Genomic DNA, 26,071 nt, shown 5'->3' on the forward strand with positions numbered 1-26,071 from the left:
TTGCTACAAGCAGTAGGCTGCACACCAGTATGAACAATTTCTACTGACAGGCCCCTACAACGCCCAACTAAATTTCCCAGTGAAGGACAGGTGAGTGTGGGTTCTAATGCTCTGGTCTCTCTAGACAAGACATTTCTAATAGTATAAGCAGGGGACAGACAGCTGCATGAAGAACATGATAAAAATGAGGTGTTTCTAAGGAACAGGCAGGCGACAGACAGCTGCATGGAAAGAAAGACTGTGACAAACAGGAGTTCCCGGGTACACAAGTGACACGATCTTGGCACAGACCTAAGATCTACAAGCCAGTCCTGGAGTGAGGGACACACTGGCCTTGTGTCTAGAAGGCCACACACCCCTGTGTCCTGAGGGCAGGTATGTGAGACTTGGGTACTTGCTCTGAAGGAGGTAGCACAGGAGGCCTTTGGTCCCTGGGACATCAGCACATTCACTAAAACACACTGGAACCCACTGGGCAGCTGCTACTCACAGACCAACAACTGGAACCCTGGCCTTCAAACAGCATGTTCAAGGTGGGAACACCCTCCAGGTCAGCTCTGATAGCTTCCTTTTTCCTAGATGCTAGCATTTTAGGTGATGGGGTGAGCTCCTTAACCTAAGAGGGACATGCTGGGAGGAACTTCCTGGGGTGGGGAGGGCTGTATCCTGGGCTTGTCCACCAGCAGTACCAGCTTGTTCACTACAGTGTGACTAGCTGAGCTCCTTGCTCTTCCTCTGCTCAGCTGGACGCACTGGTAAGGAACAATCTGGAAGGCTCCAAGGCCCCATGATGCCTGTGGACAGTAGAAAGCAGGCAGAAACATGCCATCACCACTGAAGAACAGGACAGTTTTAAACCCACCTTCAGAGAAGCTCTGGGTTAACCCTGAAATGCCAGGCAAGACAGTTCTCTCATCTGGGCCCAATGGCAGCCCTCTCAGGGAACTAAGCCAGGGAGCAGGACCTGACCCGCCACTCAAGTCCCCACCTCTAGGTGGCTGGGCCGGCATGTACAGTGCTACTGAACAGGACTGCATAAGGGAATTGTGTTGGGTTGAGACACATTTGCTAGAGGTGTCAGAGTGCAGGGTGTGTGTGTGCTAGGATGGGGTGGGGTGGGTGGGGGCTTACCTGCTCCCTGACATACCTGTGACATCCAGGGGTCGCTTTTTTAGAGCAGTGGCCACAGGGCCATCTTTCCTGCGCAACAGGGGGCTGCTCCGCCTCTCAGCTACTTTCTGCTTAAGCCTTGACCGTAATTTCAGGTTGGGTTCAGAAGCTGTATGAAAGGAGATGTCGTTATAGCCAGGCAGACACAGCTGGGGTCAAGGGCATCACACTGGTGGTTTAAAATATGCACTTAAACTTCCACTTAAGTAGAACATGGAAGCAGTGCTCTTCTGTTGTTAGCTCACTCCTGTTAGCCCCATTCATGGGTGCAGTAGGCTGGGAGTCAGGGCAACCTGTGTGTGCTTCCACCCACCCTGATGACATTACCACAGTGTCACTGATTCACTGGGCACAGCAAGAAACCAGTGAGGTATAACCATCCCTCCATGAGGATGCCTCTCAAATAATGGTCTCCTAAACAATTCAACTGTAACTTTAAAGTGGGGCTGCTTTGAAATCTGAGGAGAGCTGACAAAGGCACCTTTCAGGCTGTCAACCGTGACGTCACCGCAGCTTCCAAATCACCGGCTCAGGTGAAGACACCTGAGTCTCACCGTCCAGGAGCAAACACTAGCCAGATTCCGGCAGCCTCTACAAAGGTCAATTGAAGCTCCAAAGCATGAGGTGTAGGATTGGCTAGGCTGCTTCTCCTCACTGAAGTACAGCTCGGACCCTGACTTTCTTTGCTGACACTGGCTAAAGGCACAGCTGAGGTTGGGATCTGGCTTGGTTTTTGTAAACAGCTCTCCTGTGCAGACAGAGTCATGTAAGAACCTGCAACTGTGAGGCCATGTTGGAACTCCATCCTCTGCAAGCAAGTGCAGACCCTCCCTGCTCCTGGGGTGGCACAAGCCAGAAGCTTCAGCATCTAGTGGGAAACCCTGATTCAAAAGAGCACGGGACTCTGCAGCCATCAACTTCCAGAGAAGTACAGCATGAGGTGCCCAGCCAGCCAATCTGCCAGAACACCCCTCGTGTCTATCCTGTCAAGCTTGGGCAACATGTTGATATGTGAAATTGTGAGATGTCACCTTAACCTCTCTGAATCCTGGGAGAAGTCCCCTACCTCCATGTGGCATCACACACACACACACACACACACACACACAATCAGGACTCACAGAGGCCAGGGTTCTGAGGAAACTCTGGCCTCAATCATGTGAGCAACTGAACCTTCTTTTGGAAAAAGGCTGAGGCAAAGCGCAGATTTAAGATTTGTGGAAAGAGGGGACTAAGCAGGTTTCCTAAACAGCTTCCCAGAGAAGTAAAGGCAGGCTGGGTCTGATGGGTTCATGAGAAGAGATGAGAAACCGAACTGACAAAAGCTTACCCTTACCACAGCCAGTTTCCACACTGCAGGAAGCCCTGCCTAGTGCCGAGTGAATACTGGGTCTGTGTTCTTAAATTTCCTGGTTTCCAGAGCCAAGAGCCAAGTAAACTCTTTATTCCCTATGCATTTTTGTTTGTTTTGGTCTTGGAGATTTTGTGATTGCAACAGGAAATGGGCCAGAACAGGCACAAACTGTAGGAAAGATCCTGTCAATGAGGGTATGTATCAGTGATCCAATCAAGTCCTTGCTACACCTTAGCTTTTGTGAGTGTGTGGAAAAGCACTGTTAGTGTCTTTAAAAAGGCCTTAAAGATCCAGTAAGGATAACTTAACATTTTAATTAGTTATACTTTTCTATTTTAATTTATTTTTTATGTGAATGGGTGTTTTTCCTCCATATGTTAGTAACATGCATCACTGTCTTCTGAGGCCAGAAGAGGGCATCAGATTCCCCTGGCACTGGAGTTACGGATGGTTGTGAGCTGACATGTGGGTGCTGGAAATTGAACCTGAAAGATCAGCCAGGGCTCTTAAGCACCTAGCCATCTTTCCAGCTTTGAAGGTAATTCTTTAGGGTGCCCAGAAGCAGTAGGAAGGGACCAGGTTCCACCCTCCCTGAGACCACAGGCAGAATTCTGATAGAAGAGGGACCCTGCAGCAGAGACACCACTGTTGTCAATAATATAGAAAGGAATGAGGCCTCTGAGAGGAAGTCAGAGCTGGGCTATGGGACAGAACTGACAGTAGAACCTGTATTTGGAAAACTATCTAGCTCTGAGCTCCTGGAAGCAGGTAAAGGCGAGGGCAGCAGGGCCTGGGGTGTCAAGGGCCTTGACAATCATCAGGTGCACACAGATGCCATAGGCCTGGGCTACTGAGCTGGGTTATTTGCATGTGGCCCTCTGCTAAGGAGAGCTGAGGGGAAGGCTTGGTAGGACAAGTCACGGGGTGGAAGGAGTCCAGACCATTTAACAGCTGGAGGATATGGAGCAAAGTCTTTCTCTGGGTCTTCCTTGACTCACTCAACTGCTTTTCAGAGCAGCTGGGGGTTGAGGAGGTAAGAGGGTCTCCTAAGCCAGTAATGTGTGAAGTAGCTGGGGATGGACTCAGACAGTTGAGCTCTGAGCATGAGAAAGCTCAGGCAAGCTGCATGCTCTTTTCATGAGAGAAGGAAGACAGACACAGCATATGTGTGAGCAGCTATCCCAGGGAGCCCAGCAAGGCCTATGCAAATAAGCCTGGAGTTCAGGAGAAAGCAGCGCAAGACTGCTAAGGGTTTATTTCACTTTGTATAAAGATTAAAATCCTTTAAGGACTGAGATGGGCAAACTATATGCAAAGTCAACATAAGTTAGTGTCAAGTCAGAGGTAGGAACTATTCAGAGTTATTTGAGACTGTCATTGTAACTTGATCATGGTACCTCATGCAGGTAACCCCACTCACTGTGTCTTTCGTACCCCCACTTCATCAGAAACACACAGAGGTGTGCTCAGCATTGGCAACATCAAGGGCTGGAAGAAGCCATGTTCAGTGTTCTGCAGGCCACTTCTCTGAATACTGTAGGAAATTAAATGCTTTCTCTGGAATCCTTATTATTAATATTATTCATGAGCTGGTGGTGCCTCTTAAAAGTTGGAATGTAACCAAACCTTAATTAAGGTTTTCTGGAGCCTCTCCAGAGTGTGAAAAGCATTCTTTCCTCTATTCTCAGGGTGTGGGGTCTGTAGGTGGGCTGTATAACAAGGATAGAAGTCAACATGGCAGTGGCTTGGCTTCCAAAAGTCCCCAGAGAAATGCAGCCCAGCACAAGGACCAATGTGGGTAGACTGAGACTCCTGGAGAAGCCTTAGGGCCCCATGGACAACCAATGAGGGCCACATGGCTGTGGTGAGCAGCAGTGGCTAGTGGTGTAAGTGTTCTGTCTTCTGTTCTGACAATCTCTCATGGAGTATGCTACAAGTTACTGGAAGCACTACAAGAGACTAGGAACACTACCACATCATCTGCAGGAGAGGGGCAAGAGCTTGCAGTCTTGCTGCGTTAGTGCTCTGGGCTAGACAGGACAGAGGCATGCACTGTCTCTTCCTGTTGACCTCTGGAGGAAGTGGTCTCGGGTGTCTTCAGGAGGGTCTATTCTTTGGTGAGAGCTGACTACTCTGCATTTAAGCTGTGTCTTCATTCTTCTATAGCAAGATCCTATCCACCAGAAATGAAACAAACCTGACATGGTCATTTTATTTCACACACTTCAAATATCAGTCAAGTCCTGTTTAGGCCAAGCTAAAATGTCCCTCCATTCCACGACCAGTCCCTGGTTTCTGTTTGCTCAAAGCCAAGCCAAATCATACTTCAGTGTCCTCTGAAACTTCCTAGCTTAGGAAAGAGTAAAAGGTGAGCCTGTTCATCTCTGTGATGCCTGTGAAGAAGTCACTACACATGGCTCTAGTGCAGCCTTGCTTAGAGCTAATAGAAACTTGGGATTTCACTGACTTGTTCAGTAAAAGCAGGTATGCCCCTCAAAACTCATTTCTGAAGGAAGCCCAGAAGGAACTGCCCTGCACTGCCCTGAAGGTTGAGGCTACACCTCCACCATAAAGGCTGAGACTATGTAGCTCCACACCCTCTGGAGCAACCTTCAGAAAGGCCACCTCTCTCTTGCCACCCCAATGCACTGTCCACAGCCTCTTCTGCCCTTCTCTAAAGTCCCTGTCCTCCACAATCATCATCCAAGAAAACGAAGAGTGTCCTGGCTTGTCTTGTGATCTACCATATTCCCCTTGTTTTGACAACAGTCTACTCCCCTTTACAGCCTTTGTCCATAAGAGAGCTGATGTACAAAGCTGTGGGCTAGCAGGGGTGTCCCTGCAGGACTCAGCACACCTTCACTCTGGGTACCTTGATCATCCCTGTCTGGGTGCTACCCAAAGGCCATATAGAGGGTTACACACTCACTGACCTTAGCCAGCACATCCACAGGAACTGTCTTAGTCCTGGAACTACCCTATTCTGGACTGTAGAGCATACTACCAAGAGGGGATTACCCAAGGTGCTCTGGGGATGAGGTCAAGTTCTACACTGCAGGAGTACATGTATGAGACTCATTGCTTTGGGGATCAATCAAATAGGGAAGCTTAGGGTCACTTTAAAAAGAGTGTGTGAATGCAAAAGCCACTACCCTAAATTAGCACAAGATGCCGAAGCACTACCTGTGGCTCAACAGGGGTCCCTGGACTGCCGCCAGGATGGAGGTACTCAGGCAGCAGACTGCACACTGACCTGTTTTCCTAAGAGGGAAGTCATCTTTGGCGTCATACATTCCCAAGACTGGGTGGTTGTAGGAGGCTGACACCCCACTCTGGGGCGGAGAGCTCTGGTCAAGAGAGCTGTGCTGTGTCTTCCTGGAAAAAGGCAAAGACAGATATCAGCATGCCCAGACATCCCAAGCCTCGGGATACCAAATTCTGAAACATGACCTTTTGTTAGCCCCTCTTGTCCAGGAGTGAGGTGAGAGTAAACCAAAAAAACACGCAACAGTACCCACAGCCCTGTCTCTGTGCCCTACGGCCCATTCTCTGCCCAGACCTGCCCTCTGCGATTCCGAAGTCCTCAGATGGTTTGTCTTCAGGGTGCAAGCAGTGGACGATCAGTGGGCCCAGGCATGAGAAATAACAAGAAAGGCTGCAGGCAGTGAGATGGGGTCAGCACAGACACTAGTAGGTGCTGGTAATGCCCACATTTGTCTGTCTCCTCAAGCACAGGGCCCCTTGAGGATTTTCCTTCTGCAGAATATGTCCACCACTCACATCCACTACAACAAATCCCCCAGCTGTCTCCTTTTTGGGATAATTCAGCAGCAGCTCAAATCTCTACCCTAGGAGTTACTACAGGAAGTGAACTTCTAATTGCTATGCACAACTTAAAGTCCTAAAAACGGCCAAATGGGAAAGGTTGCAAGTGGATGAATGCTCAGAACAGGGAGGAGGAGGGGGAGGAAGAGGAGGGGGAGGAGGAGGAGGCAGCAGGAATTGGGCTGCAGGGTAAGTCTAGGGCACTGAGGCCATCCTAGATGACCTTTAGCCAAGCCTTCCTCTGAATTCTGAGAACATGAAACATTCTGTAGTCTTGAAGACAGGAGATCTGCTTAAAGGCTCGAAACACATTTGCCCACTTTCTAGTTCAGACTTTGCCAAATGACTTATGTGAATACATAGTACTCGGCACCCACACATCTGGAATTATGTGAACCTAGAGTGGGAGCTCTCAGACATACACAAGTGTATATTTAGATATTTGAAAGCATATAATGTAAAGAATGGATGAAGGGACTCTCAGACACAAATCTAAGAGGGCATCCCTGAAGACTTGAATGCTAAGTTACAATGGCACCCCTTTTCTCTTTCCTACAAACAGATGGTGGGTGTGTGTGTGCGCGTGCATGTTCACATGTATGGGTTAAAAAGATAGTAAACTATAGGAAAATAATTTAAATATGGGAATTAAAAGAAATGTAATAAACACAATACCACTGTTACGTTTCATGACAGGACAGTTTCATCCTACTGAAGAACAGCTGGAAACTGGTCACTCCAGATCCAGTAGATCTCCTCGTACTGATCTCATCCCACGAGATGCTGTCAATATTAAACCCACTTTTCTGCCTGTAAGTGAGCTGAAATTCGAGGCTGCTATGGATGACCTGCCTCAGGCCAAGCCCACAGCTCTCAGTACTCTCTACCTCCTTGTCCTCTCGAAACAATTCTCAGAGCTGGAGCTGGCAGCTGTGCTGGACAGCCAGTGGGGCCTCTGTGGGAGTCTAGATATCACAGAAGGGGACCTTCATGTTCCCATTACCAGCTCACTTGTAAGAAGCAGCCCCCTCACCCATGGTCCTTCGCATTTCTCTCTCTGCATGCCAGGAACAAGCAGCCACTTGGGAAGAAATGCCAGCAGATAGTCTTGGTGTGGCCTCTAAATGCGAGGCCAACTCAGCTCACCCTGGAATAAACTCACCGAGGAAGGATCTAGATGTGTGACCAAAATCAAAATCCTCTCCCTGGCTAAGTTTGCACACCATAACTCCTACAACCTCATGCCCTATCACTGACATCTATTAACATAACCACCGGGCAAGTTTATAACTTCATACTCACAACCCCCCCCCCCACACACACACACAGACTCACATACCCTCATATTCCAAAGGTTAGGACCACAGAACAGCTTCTAATTCTCCCTGATTTCTAGCCTAGGATCCAGACAAAATCGGCAGGAAGATACAGGTTCACTGACCAGGCCTTTTTAAAGAGGAAATCTTTGGGGGTAGGGGATGTACCTCAGTGGAAAAGTACTTGCCTAGCATTTGTGAGGCCTGGGGTTCAATTCCCACAGTACCACCAGCACCAGGGAAACAATAAATAAATAAAATAAAAATAAAGGCAGTTCTCATATAACTTCAGATAGAAAAACAAATACTGCTGTTTTATTTCAAAATACCACCTTGAATGTGGACTAAAACAACACAAAATCAAGCATTTAAATTCTATCAACAACTAGCCTTCCCTATTACATCAGATTTATACCAGTGATTTAAAATAAATAAAACTCGTTAATCAAGTGTAACATCACTCCAACAGAAATGTGTGAGCTACACATGTAATTTACATTTTCTAGTAGCTACATAAAAATGAGGGAAAAAATGGGTGAAATTAACTTTAGTATTCTACTTAACCTGAGATATAAAAATACTATTTCAACATATAATTAACATGAAGCTTATTCATGGAAATCCTGTGGTCTGAATTTTCTGCAAGCCTCAATTTCACAGGCCTGGGAGCTAATGCATGGACATCCACATTGCACTGTGCAGGCTCAGAAGAGGTTTTAAGGCTCAAATTGTGGACACTCTCCGCCCTCCATGGATTATCACTACCAATCAGGCTTTGAACAGTCCCAATTCTAGACTGTCCCCTTTGTCCCTTTGCTGGTGATTCTTCAGCTTTGTTTTGCTGAGTCCAGTTTTACATGACTAGAGTGGTAAGGGGTGGCTATGTGTCTGCCCTGCCTAAGGACACTGTGTGTGAGGTTTCCACACTGCTGCACAATTGAAGTGCATGGTGACCCAACCTATCAGGCCATTTCACCTGCTATGGGCTTCTGGGTCATTTCTGTTTCAGCAGCTGGGACCACAGAGATTAAGCCTGGGTGTGTACTTGTATCCCTGGGCAAATACTAGAAAATACACTGCTGGGTATCATTCTACAACCTGCTAAACCATTTCCAATGGGACTCTACCACTTAACTTCTCCCAGCCATCTGTGCAGGAGTGGCCACCCCCACCTGGCCACCCGATTTGTTAAAAGTTTAGCTTTAAAAGCTGGGCGGTGGTGGTGGCGCATGCCTTTAATCCCAGCACTCGGGAGGCAGAGCCAGGCGGATCTCTGTGAGTTTGAGGCCAGCCTGGGCTACCAAGTGAGTTCCAGGACAGGCGCAAAGCTACACAGAGAAACCCTGTCTCGAAAAACCGAAAAAAAAAAAAAAAAAAGTTTAGCTAGCCCTATAGGTGAGAAGTGGCATCTCAATGGGATGGCAACGCACACAGCCTATTTTGTGGCATAACTGTTCCCATCTTTGCCACATGCATGTTAAGCTGCTGTAGCTTCACGAGCACTTTATAGATGCACACTGAAGGGTTTCCTTCTAATCTATCACTCGCCTTTTTTTCGAAAGGTGCCTTTCAAAGAGCTGCTTTAAATGTTGATGCTGTCTGACTGCTTCTAGTAATGGGCTCACAGCTCATGACACTGAAGAAGAGACTTCACCAGCTGTTACACTTCAACTTTTAAGGGTAATTTCACTGCTGGAAAGAAACCCCTCCCCTCAGGTTTCCTTCTAGAAGTTTTGTCAGTTTAGCCCTCATGCTCAGACTTCACTGTCTTTCAACTGCTACTGGCAATCACCACGTGATGTGTGAAGCTGGGTAGTGGTTTGTCTCTTTCTCTTGAAGACTGTGTTCTGCCAACATGTCTTGCAATGAATCAGCCACTGCACGTGAGTAGTCCTTCCATGATGGTTGGTCAGGATCCTTACATGTTTATCAAACTCAATAAAAACAAGCTGGTTTCCTGGATGGTGTGTCTGATATCAAGTTCTGCCCTCTCTAGCCAGCTTGCTCCCAAACTGTGGGAGGGTCTTGTGCAGGTTAGGACCTCCCTGGAGCATCCTGCTCAGGACAAAGTTCTAGGAAATGGCCTCCCACTCTCCCCTCCCCTCTTGGAACTATACCTTCAATCTCTCAGTACGTACCCAATTCTCTTCTCCATAACTGCTCACCTGTAGCAGGCTCCTGCTGGCTGAATTCTGCTCCCAGCCACATCTACCTCCACTGCCCCGTTCCTGTCAGCCTTTCTCCCCACCCCTTTCTGCTTCAGCTGTCCCATCTGTCTATACAACTGTGACTGCCCTCTTGGGGCTGTAACTCAACTCACAAACCCCACTTTCTGCAAAGGTGCCTCTTTGAGTCCTGTATTTTCTTGTAACAGCACCCCCACTGAACTTCCTAGTCCCTAAGTTAGGCAGTTCCATCTTCTTCTCCTCTAAAGGCGCTCCCCCTGCTCCCTGGTGAGAGGACAATCTTTTAACAAGTTGGTAACAACCTGCCCTAGGCAGCTCTCCCTTCCCAGGTCCCGCTATCTCTCCTAGACCCTGTCTGGCCCTGCTGCCCTTTCCAGCTTGCATCCTTGTGTCCACCCCAAATCATCATCCCAACTGCTATCCTTGGCTGCATTTCCCTGACCATCCTTACACCTACATGTAAATGTAGGACAATGGAGCCCCTGCATGGCAGAAGCCCAGGCTGACCTCTCCAGCAGAGGCTGCAGACCACACCACAGGCTAAGGCTTTCTCTGGCTCCTCACATTGCCTTTCTCAAGGGCCCTCTTGCTCATGACCACTCATCACTACTCCTCATGGTCCACCTCCCTCGCCTCTTCTGAGCTACATGAAGACCAGTAATTTGCTTTAGTAGATTTGCAGTGTATGCAGCCACAGAACATGTAAGGGACGATGAAGAGCCTCACTGTACAAATGCTCCTCCTCAGGTTGTGTTGTGGTAACAGAGGTCATCTATACAAATAAATGTGCCATTTCAGTGGGATCAGAGGGTTTTAGTAGAAACAGTTGTCCATTTTGAAACTAGAAAAGCTATTTTTTTCCCTCAAATGAAATTAATGACTACATTTTGATTTAGGAAACTACCCTATTGCTTCTTTCTAGCAATGAAATGACCCTTAAGAGCAACATAACATAATTTCAAATTAGCCATGTGCTTCGTGTGAGAACTGGCCAAGTCTCCTCAGTGGGCTCTATACTACACCACAAATAGCCCATGCTGGCAGGGCCTCCACCCAAGCTTTTTACCCTGGACAAGTTAGCTGCTTGTATCTCTCAGCAGAGACAAGGTCCTGCTTTGGTCTGCCCACTATGCATGCTATGGCCTAGGCTGATATTTCTTCCCAATTCTGTCCAAATCTACATCATAACGATGCTGTCGGGTCCAAAGGAAACTCCAATTCCCCAAAAGGCGGTGTATATATTAAAAATGACAGTATAGGCTCAGCTCAAGCTGGACTATGTCAAAGGACCACTAAAAGCCTACGGTCGGCATGCCTTAGGAACCTGTGAAAAGGTTTCTGCCCACGAAAGGAGTCATTTCCAGCACTGGACGTATACCTGTTGTTGCATATCAAAGCCCATGCTGGCCTCCAGGCTCCTTCAGTCCTATTCATACTTGTTATGCATTTCAAAGTCCACACCAGCCTCCAGGCCCTTCTCACCTCCCCGCTCCTCCTCCTTCTCTGTATAATACAACACTTCACCCTACCCTCTTCACTCTTGCTTCTCCTGAAGATAGCCCTGTCCAGTCTGCTTCTTTTTCTCTTTGCTCTGGACAATTAGAGATGCCTCTGACCCCCACCCCTCCACATACACACAATGAAACCCATCCCCCTAACCATGGAGCATCCATTTCCATGTGTATCAGAGTGGTTTCTTTACTGTGCTGTTAGACTCTGACTAAACATTAGATTAGAACTCAGTAAGCAACAGTGGATATTCAGGACACTAGTCCTCTGCAAGTGGCTCCTGTGGTGTTTAAGAATAGTGACTGGTCACTGCCACGAATACAGCTTGGTACTCTGAAGATATCCACCCCTCATCTGGCTGACAGTGACACCATCCCCAGACCTCCTCCCTTCAGATCTGGTTACAGAGCTTTGGGGTTCAGCATCTCTACCACCCCTATATTAGGTCTTTGAAAAACTGGGTCCACTCAAAGCTGTCCACAGAGCTGAGTATGCCATGTACCCCAAGAGCAGGCCCAAATAAGTCACTTACCCGTACCAGTAGCGGGGATCGCTGGAAATGCAGTGGTTCAGGTTCCGGTGGGCCAGCGCCTTCTTCTTGTTGAGAACAAACTCCTGCAGCTTCATCTTCACCTCGGTACTCGCCACAGCACCTGGGAGGAGTATCAGAGTGAGGAGGAGGGGAGAGGTGTGAGGCAGGGAGTACAAGGTACAAGGCAGGAAGAGGGATCTCCCTCTGCACGGCTCTCCCAAGGCCAGGAAGCTTTAAGGGGAGATCTTCTATCCAAACACTGCATGACTGCACTCTACTGAAACACAGATGCAGCAGGGAAAAGGTTTCTGTTAGCTAACACAACTTATTTCTGCAGGGAGTTTTCATATCCTTGCATTAAATATCAGAGCCAAGTGCGGAAGCACGGTGGCGCTCCTCTTTCTCCCGAACAAGCAGCAAACTCTATTTTAGAGTTCCATGCAAACAGAATCTCCTACAGCTGCCCAGAGGGACAAGGCCTGTTCTACTGGAAAGCTGGTAGCCAGTGTCCTACACACACTACAGTGTATGGCTTCCTTAGTGTCAAGCGCACCTCCATCCCCCTCTGCCTGGTGCCACACACTCTTTTGGCAAGCAGATCCTGTCATTTCCCTCAGGTGGAAGTTGTGTATCCCAGGGCTTTCTTGTGATATGGTAACTGTTGCTGAAAGCTGTGTTGAACTGCAAGAGAACTGCAAGATCCTAGAGATGGACTGCACATGGGCGCCCAGACTTGCCATGCACAGCCTGTGGTCCACAGATCTACTGCTAGACACCTCAGTACTGTGTCCACCCATCCTTGTGAATACTATCATACAGTGTTCAGGCACCGTCCTGGGTGGTCCCCAACACTTCACGCAGCACACAGGACCAATAGAGTCCTGTCATACAAACAGCCTCAAGATATTTTGTAACACATTTTCAGAAATGTCTCTACACATTGACACCCTGCCCCATCCATCAGGCATCAGGGGTACACACCCTCTTCCCAGAACTCAGGGTTAGCTCCTTGCATGCAGACATTCCACTGGTATCCTGAGGAGCTCTGGACAGCTGTGGGACCTACACTTACTATACTAGTTTGGCTTTACTTCATCTCCTGGCTCAGTTCTTCCCAGGAGTTGCCATGCCGTGTGTGTGTGTGTGTGTGTGTGTGTGTGTGTGTGTGTGTGTGTGTGTGTGTGAGATGGGGTGGCTATGCTGAAGGGTCTGTGGACAGGTCCTCGTCACTTGAGTTGTTAGGCTGCATTTATAATTTATCAAGAGCCTACACATTTAAACTTACAAGAAAACTATAAGCAGGTATTCTCAGGCCCAGAGGTAAGGTGAAGGTCTGGAGAGGTCAAGGGCACACATATGCCCTAGTCTCATTTTCTGTTAAAATCTAGACAGTCTGATGACCCCACACTACTTTTTTCGAAGTCTATTCTGCGTTTTCCTTTGTCACCAAATACCACATCCTCCCTGCTCCATTGTTTTTTAAAGTTCTGCCATTGACTTTTCTTTCTAAAGTTGGATAATCATTTGGGGTGGGGGTGCTGAGGCTCCTGACTGGCACTAGCAACCCCCCTGGGTTCAATCCCCAAGACCACCAACCAGCCTTTGCATCTGTGTCTCTCTCCTGCAGTGCTGTAGACAGAGTCCAGGCAAGTGCTCCGTCACCGAGTACCACCCAGCCTGGCCTTATGTCAAACTGGGTCAAAGTGAGGACGCCTGCCCATCAGGGCTGTGCTTGCAGCCAAAGGCATACCACGGTGCCATGCTATCTGCACTCTGCTCAGAGGACAGACTTCCTGTTCTTGGAACTAAATGGCTACCTTAGATTCCAAATGTCTCCAAATGGGAACATGGTTGGCAAAGGTAATGCTGCTGTTACCTGAGAGGGAAAATGCCAGGTACTCTTATGAACCCACTGTGGGTCAAATGAAGCTCATTATTTGTTACCAATAACTGCAGTGTGATTAAGAATAAATGTTTAACAATGTAAATGTTTACAAATATATACACAATTCATTAAATATTGAATAAAGTCAGTTAAACAAAACCTGAAGAAAGGAGATAACAAATACTTTGCACTGGTTTTTCAAATGTTTACAAACTGAAGATGCCTCCTGTCATTTGCATCTGACGGCACAAACAAGAATCCCCTTCATGGCTGAGCGGCTAGGCTGGACAGAAGAGCATTTCCCAGTGCTGGTCTGCTGGCTGCCTTCTCCCCACAGGACCACATTCTTAGGGCTTCGAAGCCCATGCAAGCTTGCCAAAGACTCAACTGCGCAGTTTATTATTAATAATAAAACCTGACCACCCAAATCCACAAAGTGAAACCCATGGCTGCTGCCTGTGATGGGATTGGAGTGCAGCTGAGAACATTCCAACACCAGGTCAACAAAGGGCGGAGCTTAGCACACAGCACAGAAATCATTTCTGACTCATAAACAGACCTGAGATGTTTTCTGAAGTAGTATTCTGTGAGCCTTGAGATAATATTTTTATTGGACCATTTTCGTAAACTCTGAGAAAGTAATTTAGACTGAGATGCTTTTCAGCAACTAGAAAAATTGTTATTTGTTGGTTGGTTGTAGCACAGATTGACTGGCTAATGTTTAAAATTTGAACTGTAATCTTTTGATAAATAACCACTGTTTCCCCTACTCCAACAACAACAACAAATCCAGTAAAGAGGATACACACCGAGGCACACATGAGCCACAAACGAGGGAGGGAGTGGCCAGTCCCAGGGCTGGGATGAGTCCAGCCTGGGCATTGTGCCAGTGGCACTGGGATCTGTGCATGCACTCTGTCAGGCAGTACCACGCTGCATGTACACAGTCAAGTCCCTCACAGACTCCTATGAGGACTGGGTGAGGCTTCTCGGTGGAAGGCAGCCCTCCACGAAGAGCACTAGGCAGGCCATGAACCGCCTTACTTGGAGCCGTAAGGCTTGTCTAGACCTCAGCATTCAGCACTGGCTGCACTTGAGAGCTGCTAAGGAGTCTGAAAATGAGATTCCTGACCTCAGGTTCACTGCAGGTCAATTCACTAGAGTGGCTGGCCTGAACAAGTGTCAGGACAGTCGATTACAGAGGCCAGATCTGCACCAGTGCCACATGTAAATCCCAACAGGTCTGCACTTCACCTTGGAAAGGCCTTCAGTTGCCTTTAAGGAATTTGCTCCCAAAGGCCACCACTGAGTGAGATGTGACAGTGGCTGGGTACATCATTCAGGCTTAGCATTTCCTTCCAAAGACCAGCAAGGAAACTACCTTGAAATTCTATCAGGTAAAGTGAAAAAGATGAAATATTTTCACATTTCAAGAGTGGAACATCACATTACTGATGATTCTAAGTGTTAATTTTGTGCATGAAACAATTTCTTAAAATTTAGAAATCATGAATTAGAGAAATAAACTGACAAGAGAGTAAATTAGCAATAAACTTAAAATATATGTTTTGAAACCATTAATTTAAAAAATATACAAAATTACACTGGCATATTAAACTACTTCCCAATTTAAATTTAGAATTAATTTGGCATAATAACAATCTTTACACTAAAGATGAGCTTGAGAGTGAATTCAAGTGAATTAAATTTACTTGACAGTCATCATTTAATTCCTTTGAAAACGTAAGGACTTTGTTTTAGGAAAGTCCCATTTGTAAATACTTCTAATCTAATGAGGAGTCATTAAAGGCAAGATGTCAATTGTGCAACCTAAAGCTTGCACTAAGGCAAACCTCCAAATCTCAATCTGTTCTTTCAATCCCGACAAGACTCAGACCACAAACAGAGCCGAGGGGAGGGAGTCCAGAGAGCGGAGGACAACTGACTGCAAGGACAACTACTTCAGGGATTCGAGCAGGCTGACCTGCTCAGACCTGCTAGGAGTGGGCAGGAGACCTACAGGCTTCTACAGCCTCTGCTGGCAGCCCAGGACACTGGGGGACCTGGGACACAGAGTTAAGCTGGACAGAGAGGGTGGACCACCTCGGCCAACGGTTTCTCTGTAGGTACCTGTGGATGAGAGAACAGACGGCACAAGGGGCCAAGGCAACACAATCTAGGCTGCGATGGGAAGGAAGGACCCAGGAGGCCCCACAGACTCTGAAGCAGGCCCCGGAGAGTACACCTTCTGTGTTTAAGTAGCCTGACACTCACCTCTGAAATGTTTTAATGCATCTGGACAACTTTGAAAAGCAAAGAGGAAACCCAGTCTAGGCTAGTGTGTCACTAGTCCTGAACTCCATCTCAGCTTTGCATTCAGACCAGCACTAGGCTGAGACACTCTGACAATGGTGGGGGCGACAAAAGGAAGGGACAGGCAAGCAACAGGGAGGAGAGAGCCAGCAGGGGAGCTATGCTAAAATAATGGACTATGAATGGCAGAAATCCCATGAAAACTATAAATATCCAAATAAAAATGTGAAACTAGCTATCTAGCAAGTGAAAAATCCACCAGTTGAGTTTAACAGCAGTTTACTGTTTACTGGAAAATTTCAAATGAGTACAACTAGACATCTGAACAGAATAAATCACTAAAAGGAAGCAAATTGAAGAAACATAGGGGTCATAGAAAAATAGCCCTTAATGTGTGCAACTGAAAGTCTCAGATACACTGAATAAGGGAAAAAGCAGTATTTCTTTTGAGACAAAAGGTGAGAATAATCAGTTCTAAGATTTCATAAAAATATTAAATCATAATATAAGACTATAAATCCCAAGGAAAACAAAGGAAACTGCAGTTAAAAGTATATCTGAGAAATACATCAAGCGAGAGGGACTCTTTATTTTTTGGTTTTTGAGACAGGATTTCTCTGTGTAACAGCCCTGGCTGTCCTGGAACTCACTGTGTAGACCAGGCTGGCCTCACAGAGATCCACCTGCTCCTGCTTCTGCCTCCTGAGTGCTGGGATTAAAGGTGTGCATCACCACCACCTGGCTGAAGAGACTCTTAAGAGTCGCCAGCTAAAAAAAGATTATCTCTGAGCAAGGAACAATACGAATTATAGCAATTTTTTAAGGGAATAAGATCTTCAGAGTGCTAAGAAAAAATAAATACAAAGCTAGTAAATCTATACTCAGCAAAATTAACTTTCAAAGACTAGGGAAATAACATTTTAGACAAAAATTCATCACAGGTAAAAGTTCACATGTGGAGATGAGTTCAACTTGTAAATAGGAGTGTGAGTCCTAAATGAATCAACAACACTTTTGAATTCAAGTGAGATTAGATGTGATGGAGTCAAGTTGGCTGTAGTACCCACAACTGTGATCAATAAAGGAATGGCAGAATAGTAGTTTCCAAGTTAGTAGAAAAGGAAAATTATATCATTCAAATCTAGAGCAAAAAAATGGAATGCCAAGAGGTAGATAATTGAGGTTTGTAAAGTACACCGACACACTTAAGTACAAACATATCAATAGTTCTATTAAATACAAATGGAAAAAAAATCACTTAAAGACAAATATTAGACTATGTGTGAAAATTTACTGAATACAGATACTGTTGTTCTTAGAGGAAAATTTAGAGCTTTACATTCAGATTTCAGAAGAGAAGGCTGGAATCAATCATTAAGATATGTAACTCACAAAGCAGGAAAAGTCACAAACCCAAAGAAAACAGAAGACAGATAAAGAATAAAGTTACTATAAATGAATGAAATAGAAATACATTCAACAGACTGTTTCCATAAAGCCAAAAGCTAGATTCTTAAATAGACTAACATGACTGATAAAAAGCCTCTGGAGAGACTAAAGAAAAAAATTAATGAAACCAAACAATCATCAATAAGAGAAGGTGCAGACATCCCATACCAAGGATGTAAAATGGGAAAACACCACAGTTCATACAGACCAAAGAGAAAAATGATGCTTAGCTTAGCCTGGGAGCAGCACTGCCATAATGCCAAGCCTGGCAAGGCGTTTCAAGAAGGGAAATGCTGACAGTATCTCTTACAAATATAGTTGCAGATGTACAAAATATGAGCCAACCAAGTATGCAACACATAAAAAAGGATAATGCTTTCTGATTAAGGTGAGAGAGGCTATTTATTCTAAAAATGTCAGGTGGAATTTCTATCGAAACAGGTATATTTATCACATTAATGAAATACGTCAGAAAAAATAATCATGTGATCACCTCTAAAAGGTACTGAAATATCTGATAAAAATCAGTATCCATGCATATTCAAACTCGTAACAAACTAGCAAAGGAAGGTAACTTGGTAAAACAAATAGGCCAAGGAATAGTCCCTCTGGAAAATGTGACCTGCACCAACAAAAGGGAGCCAGACCATCATCTTTAACCCATCATTCTAGGGGAATCCTAGCTAAGTCAGTCAAGTAAAGATGGAAAAGACGTAAGCGCATTGTGATTAGGAGGGAAGAAACAAACCTGCCAGTATTTATGGATGATGGGCTTCTAGAGGCTGAAAACCTGAACCACCCTGCTGATAATTAGAACTTGAGTTTAGCATGGTTATTGAGCAGAGAATCAGCAGGTTGCTGATTATGTTTCAAAACTCCAAAACCAAACTATGCACAATAGTGTTAAACCAATCTGATGGCTTGAAATATGCCTGCTAAAGTGCATGTAAGTCTCCTGCACATACAATTCTAAAATTTTGTTAAGAAAAAATTAGAAAGGTCCAAAGAATACTGAGGGATTAGAAATACTCAACGCTGTAAAATATCACATCTCACCAACAGGATACAGAATCAGTCAAAGTATCAGATAAACCGAGGACATGTATGAATGGCAATAACCAATTTCAAGACTTTTCAATGAAAACACTAAGTGCCAAGAATAGGGAAATATGGTAAGGTGGAACACCACTGCTCTGGTGTAGACTCCAGCTGCCAGACAGCATGTGAGAGAGAGACTAGTGCACAGGCCGCACCACCACTGCCGCCGCCCACTGGACTCTGTTCCCACAAGACCCATCATCCTCCCCTTTGCCAACCATCCCCAGGAACATCAGCAGCAACTATAGGCACAAGTGCCACCCACACCCGTTGGAAGAACAGGTGAGTGACTGGTCTTCAGGCTGAACTGCCCCTATCTCTAGGCCCCAAACCCCAGGGCACAACCTATGCCCCTCCCCTTCCCATTTCAGTGTCAGCAAGGCAGCTGGGCCCTGCCCTGAACTCTGGTGGAATTCCACTGCTCTGGAGCAGACGTCAGCAGCAGGCCAGCAGGCTGCACCACCATTGCTGCCACCCAACAATACCTACCCGAGCATCTTCCCCATGGACAGCCCTCTCCAGCAACATCAGCAGACCCTATAGGCGCAAGCACCACCTACACCAGTTGGAAGTACATTAGCCCCTATAGGCACAAGCACCACCCACATCAGTTGGAAGTACATTAGCCCCTATAGGCACAAGCACCAACTACACCAGTTGGAAGCACATTAGCCCCTATAGGCACAAGCACCACCTACACCAGTTGGAAGTACATTAGCCCCTATAGGCACAAGCACCACCTACACCAGTTGGAAGTACATTAGCCCCTATAGGCACAAGCACCAACTACACCAGTTGGAAGAAGAGATGGATAAAAGCCAGTGTAAGAATACATTCAACAACATAAACCAGAACCCAGTGGCCCTACAACAGCAAGACCTGAACATGCTAATGCAGATGAAGCAGAAGAAAACCACCTTAAAAATAACTTTTTGAAGATGATAGAGGCCCTTAAAGATAAAATGAAAAATTCCCTTAAAGAAGTCAAGAAAAAGACAAACAAAAAATTGGAAGAAATCAATAAATCCCTTAAAAAGAAAGCCAAGAAAAAAAAAAAAAAACAAAAACAAAACAGGTAAAGGAAACAGTTCAATACTTGAAAACTGAAAGAGAGGCAATAAAGAAAACACAAAACGAGGGAATTCTGGGTAAGCAAACAGGAACTACAGATGCAGGTGTCTTCAACAGAATACAAGAGATGGAAGAGAGAATCTTAGGCATTAAAGATATGATAGAGAAAATAGATTCATCGGTCGAAGAAAATGTTAAATTAAAAAAATTCTTAAAACAAAACATCCAGGGAATCTGGGACACCATGAAAAGACCAAACCTAAGAATAGTGTAAGGATAGAAGAAGAATTCCAGCTGAAAGGCACAGAAAATATATTCAACAAAATAGAAGAAAACTTTCCCAACCTAAAGAAGGACATGCCTATGAAAATACAAGAAGATAACAGAACATCAAATAGACTGGATGAAAAAAAAAGTTCCCTTGCCACATAATAATCAAAACACTAAACATACAGAACAAAGAAAGAATATTAAGAGCTGCCAAGTAACATATAAAGGCAGACCCATCAGAATAACACCTGACTTCTCAATGGAGTCTCTGAAAGTCAGAAGGTCCTGGATAGACATTTTGCAGCTACTAAGAGACCATGGATGCCAGCCTAGATTACTATACCCAGCAAAACTTTCAATCATCATAGACGGAGAAAGAAGATATTCCATGACAAAATCAAATTTAAACAAAACTTATCCACAAATTCAGCCTACAGAAGTACTAGAAGGAAAACTTAAACCCAGGTGATACTTCAAAAACCTGTATTCTACAAAATTGGAAAATCTAAAAGAAATGGACAATTTTCTTGATAGGTACCACATATCAAAATTAAATCAAGACCAGATAAACAATTTAAATAGGCCTATAACCTCTAAGGAAATAGAAGCGGTCATTAAAAGTCTCCCAACCAAAAAAAGCCCAGGGTCAGGTAGTTTCAGTGCAGAATTCTACCAGAATTTCAAAGAAGAGCTAACACCAATACTCCTCAAACTGTAAAACAATATAAACAGAAGGACATTGACAACTTCTTTTTACCCTCATACCCAAACCACAAAGATGAAACAGAATTATAGACCAATCTCCCTCATAAATACTGATACAAAAATACTCAAAATACTGACAAACTGAATCCAAAAACACATTAAAAAACATTATCCACCATGATCAAGTAGGCATCATCCCAGAGATGCAGGGATGGTTCAACATATGGAAATCTGTCAATATAATCCAACATATAAACAAGCAAAGAAAAAAACTACATGATCATCTCATTAGATGCTGAAAAAGCCTTTGACAAAATCCAACACCCCTTCATAATACAGGTCCTGGAGTGATCAGAGCTATAAGGAACATACCTAAACATAATAAAAGCAATATACAGCAAGCCAATAGCCAACATCAAATTAAATGGAGAAAAACTCAAAGCGATTCCACTAAAATCAGGAACAAGACAAGGCTGTCCACTCTTTCCATATCTATTCAATATAGTAGTCAAAGTTCTAGCCAGAACAATAAGACAACAAAGGACATACAAATTGGAAAGGAAGAAGTCAAACTTCCACTATTTGCAGATGACATGACAGTATACATAAGTGACCCAAAAATTCTACCAGGGAACTCCTACAGCTGATAAACACCTTCAATAATGTGACGAGATACAAGATAAACTCAAAAAAGCAGTAGCCCTCCTATATACAAATGATAAATGGGCTGAGAAAGAAACCAGAGAAACATCACCCTTTACAATAGCCACAAACAATATAAAATACCTTGGGGTAATTCTAACCAAACAAATGAAAGATCTATATGACAAGAACGTTAAGTCTTGAAGAAAGAAATTGAAAAAGATATCAGAAAATGGAAAGATCTCCCATGTTCATGGATATGTAGGATTAACATAGTAAAAATGGCAATCTTACCAAAAGCAATCTACAGATTCAATACAATTCCCATCAAAATCCCAACACAATTCTTCACAGACTTGGAAAGAACAATACTCAACTTCATATGGAAAAACAAAAAACCCAGGATAGCTAAAACAATCCTATATAATAAAGGAACTTCTAGAGGTATCACCATCCCTGACTTCAAGCTCTACTATAGATCTATAGTAATAAAAAGAGCTTGGTATTGGCATAAAAACAGACATGTGGATCAATGGAATCGAATCGAAGACCCTGACATAAATCCACACGTGTAATAACACCTGATTTTTGACAAAGAAGCCAAAATTATACAATGGAAAGAAGTAAGCATCTTCAACAAATGGTGCTGGTATAACTGGATGATAGCATGTAGAAGAATGCAAATAGATCCATATCTATCGTCATGCACAAAACTCAAGTCCAAGTGAATCAAAGACCTCAATAAATCCAGCCACACTGAACCTGACAGAAGAGAAAGTGGGAAGTAGCCTTGAATGTATTGGCACAGGAGATCACTTCCTAAATATAACACCAGTAGCACAGACACTGAGATCAACAATTTTTAAATGAGACCTCCTGAAACTGAGAAGCTTTTGTAGGGCAAAGGACACTGTCAATAAGACAAAAACGGCAGCCTACAGAATGGAAAAAGATCTTCACCAATCCCACATCTGACAAAGGGCTGATCTCCAAAATATATAAAGAACTCAAGAAACTAGACATCAAAATACCAAACAACCCAATTAAAAAAATGGGACTCATACCTAAACAGAATTCTCAACAAACGAATCTCAAATGGCTGAGATTCACTTAAAGAATTGTTCAACATCCTTAGTCATCAGGGAAATGCAAATCAAAATGACTCTGAGATACTATCTTACACCTGTCAGAATGGCTAAGATCAAAAACAGTGATGACAGCTTATGTTGGAGAGGAGTGGAGCAAGGGGAACACTCCTCCACTGCTGGTGGGAGTGCAAACTTACAGGCACTCTGTAAATCAATATGGTGGTATCTCAGAAAAATGGGAATCAATCTACTGCAAGACCCAGCTACACTAATCTTGGGCATATGCCCAAGGATGCTCAATCATATCACAAGGACACTTGCTCAACTATGCTCATAGTAGCATTATTTGTAATAGCCAGAACCTAGAAACGACCTAGATGCCCCTCAACAGAAGAATGGATAAGGAAAATGTGGTACATATGCACAATGGAGTATTACTCAGCTGTAAAAAACAATGACCTCATGAAATTTGCAGGCAAATGGATAGAACTAGAAAAAATCATTCTGAGTGAGGTAACCCAGACCCAGAAAGACAAACACAGTATGTACATACTCCTAAGTGGGCATTTGGAGTAAAGTACAGGATAACCAACCTACAATCCACAGCCCCAGAGAGACTACATAACAAAGAGGGTCCAAAGAAGAAAGCATGGATTTCCCTGGGAAGGGGAAATAGAAGAGATTTCCGGGGTAAACTGGGGGCAGAAGTGGGAGGGGGGATGGGAACTTGAAAGAGTGGGTTGGGCTGGCTGGGCACAGGAGGTGGGTTGGGGGCAGGACAGGGGGAGAGTAATGAAAAAGATATCTTAATGGGGGCATCATTTCAGGGTTAGGGAGAAACCTGGTGCAAAACTCCCAGGAATCCATAAGTATGACCCTAGCTGAGACTCATAGCAATAGTGGAGAGGGTGCCTGAACTGGCCATCTATTGTAATCAGATGGTGACTACCCTAATTGTCATCAGAGAGCCCTTATCCAGTAACTGGTGAAAGTAGATGCAGAGATCCACAGCCAAGCACTGGGCAAGATCCGGGAGTCCTCCTGAAGGGAGGAGGGATTGTAGGAGCCAGGGAGGTCAAGGTCATGATGGGGGAACCCAGAGACAGCTGACATGAGCTCGTGGCACACATGGACTCTGGACCAACAGTTAGGGAGCCTGCATGGGACCAACCTAGGCCCTCTGCATGTGTATGACAGTTGTGTAAGGCTCCTAGCAATGAGATCAGGACCTGTCCCTGGTACTTAGCTGGCTTTTGGTAACCTGTTCCACATGCTGGATTATCTTGTCCAGCCTATATGCAAGGGGAAGAGCTAGGTCCTACCTCAACTTGATGTGCCATGATTTGTCCAAGCCCATGGGAGGCCTGCCCCTTTCTGAGTGGAGACAGAGGAGGAGTGGATGCGGAGGGGGGTAGATGGGAGTCAGGGAGGGAACAGGAGGAGAGGAGGGAGGGGAAACTGTGGTTGGTATATAAAATAAATAAAAAGAAATGTTAATTCAATTAAAAAAAAAGAGTAGGAAAGTATGAAGTGGGAAGATTAGCATTGCTGTGCCCAGGCTCACTTCCATGCTGTGGTAACTGAAACTACAAGCACTGGTGCAGTGACAGCAAGGACCAGCGTCACCACAGGAAGCCTGGAAACACAGGGATGCGGACAGAGAAGGGCAGATGCACATCCTAAACCTTTATGCAACACACACACCGGTGCCAGCAGAATGGATGTTCACACAAGTGGGAAACTATTCAAATGCTGCAAAATGGTTTGGGAGAAATGAGTGGTTTCTAAAACATAATCCAAAAGTACAGAAAGAAAACTGAGAGACTGGACTAAGCTAGAACAGAGAATCCTGTGCTTAACAAGGATTAACAAGGAGCAAAAAGTCACCACTCAAAGGGAGAAAAGAGTTGACAATGCACACAACTCACAATGAGCTTTGTTCCATAACACACAGCTTTGTTTGTAGCTCCACACCAGGGCAAAGGGAGCTGTCTCTCCTGAAGCACAGGTAGAAGACCTGACTGAGCACATCCTGGAAGGGGAACTGTGCCAGGCCAGTCACAGAGACTCCCACTTCCCCTCAGGAAAGCAGCATTAGATGTCAGAGGGCCTAGGACAGAGCTGGGATTAAGATGACTGACAGCAGCGGTGTGGGGGAAGGAGAAAGACACTAAGGGCAAGAGGCCCAGCAGTCCAGTTGGTACTTTGCTGGGTGGATGGTCCCTAGGTGCTAGTATTCCAGCTCCCAGGTTATTCCTTGTTGTCACAGACATATCTGTCTGCATCTTTGTATATCACATGCCAAAATGATTCTCAAACAACGTCAAATAACAGACTTTACAAGAATGTTTTAAGCATATGCATCTTGTTATGTGGTACAGATGGAGATTAAAATTCATACAAAAATTTGTTACAATGATCTGTAAAGATAGCTAGCCATTTTCAGTGTTTGCAGATAAAAGATTTTTGGGGGTCTGTCCATGTGGTGTCTAAATGAGAAACGCCCCCCCCCCAATAGGCTTGTGCATTTTAATAACTGGTCCTAGTTGGTGGTACATGGACTTTAAGGAACCTTTAGGAGGTGCAGCCTTGCTAGGGGAAGTATGTCACTGGAGAGGCGGGCTTGGAGGGTTGATAGCCTCCCCCACTTCCTGCTTTCCCTCTCCCTTTTTCCCATGTGTGGTTGAAATGTGATCAGCCTGCTCCTGCTTCTGTGGTCTTCCCCTATCTTCCCTGCTGTAACAGACTCAGACCCTCTGGAACCGTAAGCCATAATGAATTCAGTGTTCCTTTAGTTGCTTTTGGTCATGGTATTTCCATCCTAGCAACAGGACTGTAACTAATACAGTCCGCATGGTAGATTTTAGCAATAACGCGCTACCTGTGGCCTCTCAGCTACTGTCAACTAGGGCTCTTCTTAGGGAGGTCAACCACATTGTCTCTGCATCAATAAGCAAGACTATGGGAGGAGTGGGCCTCAAAGGAGGACTGGCCCCACAAGAACTGCATCCGCAGCTGCATGTCCACCTTATAGGCTAACACTTACTTCAGAGGCACTTAGAAAATATATCCAAAGACAATTTAGGGAAGACCTCGGAGGTGGAAGGCAGTGTGCTTTACAGCTTTAATATTCTGTGCATCTGCAAAGAGTTCTGTCAAGTAGTCTCAAGACGCCTGAGTCAACATGGGAGGCCCAGAATGCCCCTGCACCGAGGCCGATACTGAGTCCTTCCTGACACCTGGATGAAGCCAAAAGCAGGGCCACTGGTTTGCCTTTAGGCCCATGAGAAGTGACCTGAAATCATCACCCTGAACACCGATGCCTCCGATGTGGGGTGACAAGCCCCTCCAGAACTGCCACCTGGGGCAGCAGCACAGGCAGCAGAGGCAGTGGCCGTGGGGCCGCCCTGAGTCCTTACTGTGCCCACCAGCACTCACTCTCTTTGCCCTTCTCCTTGTTCTTGAGCTGCTGCAGCTTCTGCTCCCGGTGCTGCTTCTCCAGCTCCTGCTCCTGCCGGTGCCGCTCCAGTTTCCGCTGGTGCTCCAGCAGCTCCTGCTGGTGCTTCATGGCCAGCATCTCCTGCTGCTGCTGCAGGCAGAGGAGGACAGAGGTCAGAGCCCTGGAGACCCACGGACACCCAGGAACCAGCCCACCACT

The 26,071-nt window shown here is 45.3% G+C and overlaps 1 protein-coding gene across 4 annotated transcripts in view; it reads right to left on the reverse strand.

Moving 5' to 3' along the window:
• The window catches only part of Hdac4 (histone deacetylase 4), a 219,488-nt gene that overhangs the window by 67,326 nt on the left and 126,091 nt on the right, over positions 1-26,071 (reverse strand). For all 4 annotated transcript variants that reach the window (XM_059278737.1, XM_059278735.1, XM_059278736.1 and 1 more), the window contains exons 4-7: positions 25,852-26,002; positions 11,893-12,013; positions 5,778-5,899; positions 1,148-1,279 (exon numbers count right to left, since the gene is read on the reverse strand). In XM_059278737.1, coding sequence (XP_059134720.1) covers positions 1,148-1,279; positions 5,778-5,899; positions 11,893-12,013; positions 25,852-26,002 — 526 coding nt within the window. The remainder of the gene's footprint in view (positions 1-1,147; positions 1,280-5,777; positions 5,900-11,892; positions 12,014-25,851; positions 26,003-26,071) is intronic.

This window comes from Peromyscus eremicus, chromosome 13 (genome assembly GCF_949786415.1).
Source record: "Peromyscus eremicus chromosome 13, PerEre_H2_v1, whole genome shotgun sequence".
NCBI classification, from domain to species: domain Eukaryota; kingdom Metazoa; phylum Chordata; class Mammalia; order Rodentia; family Cricetidae; genus Peromyscus; species Peromyscus eremicus.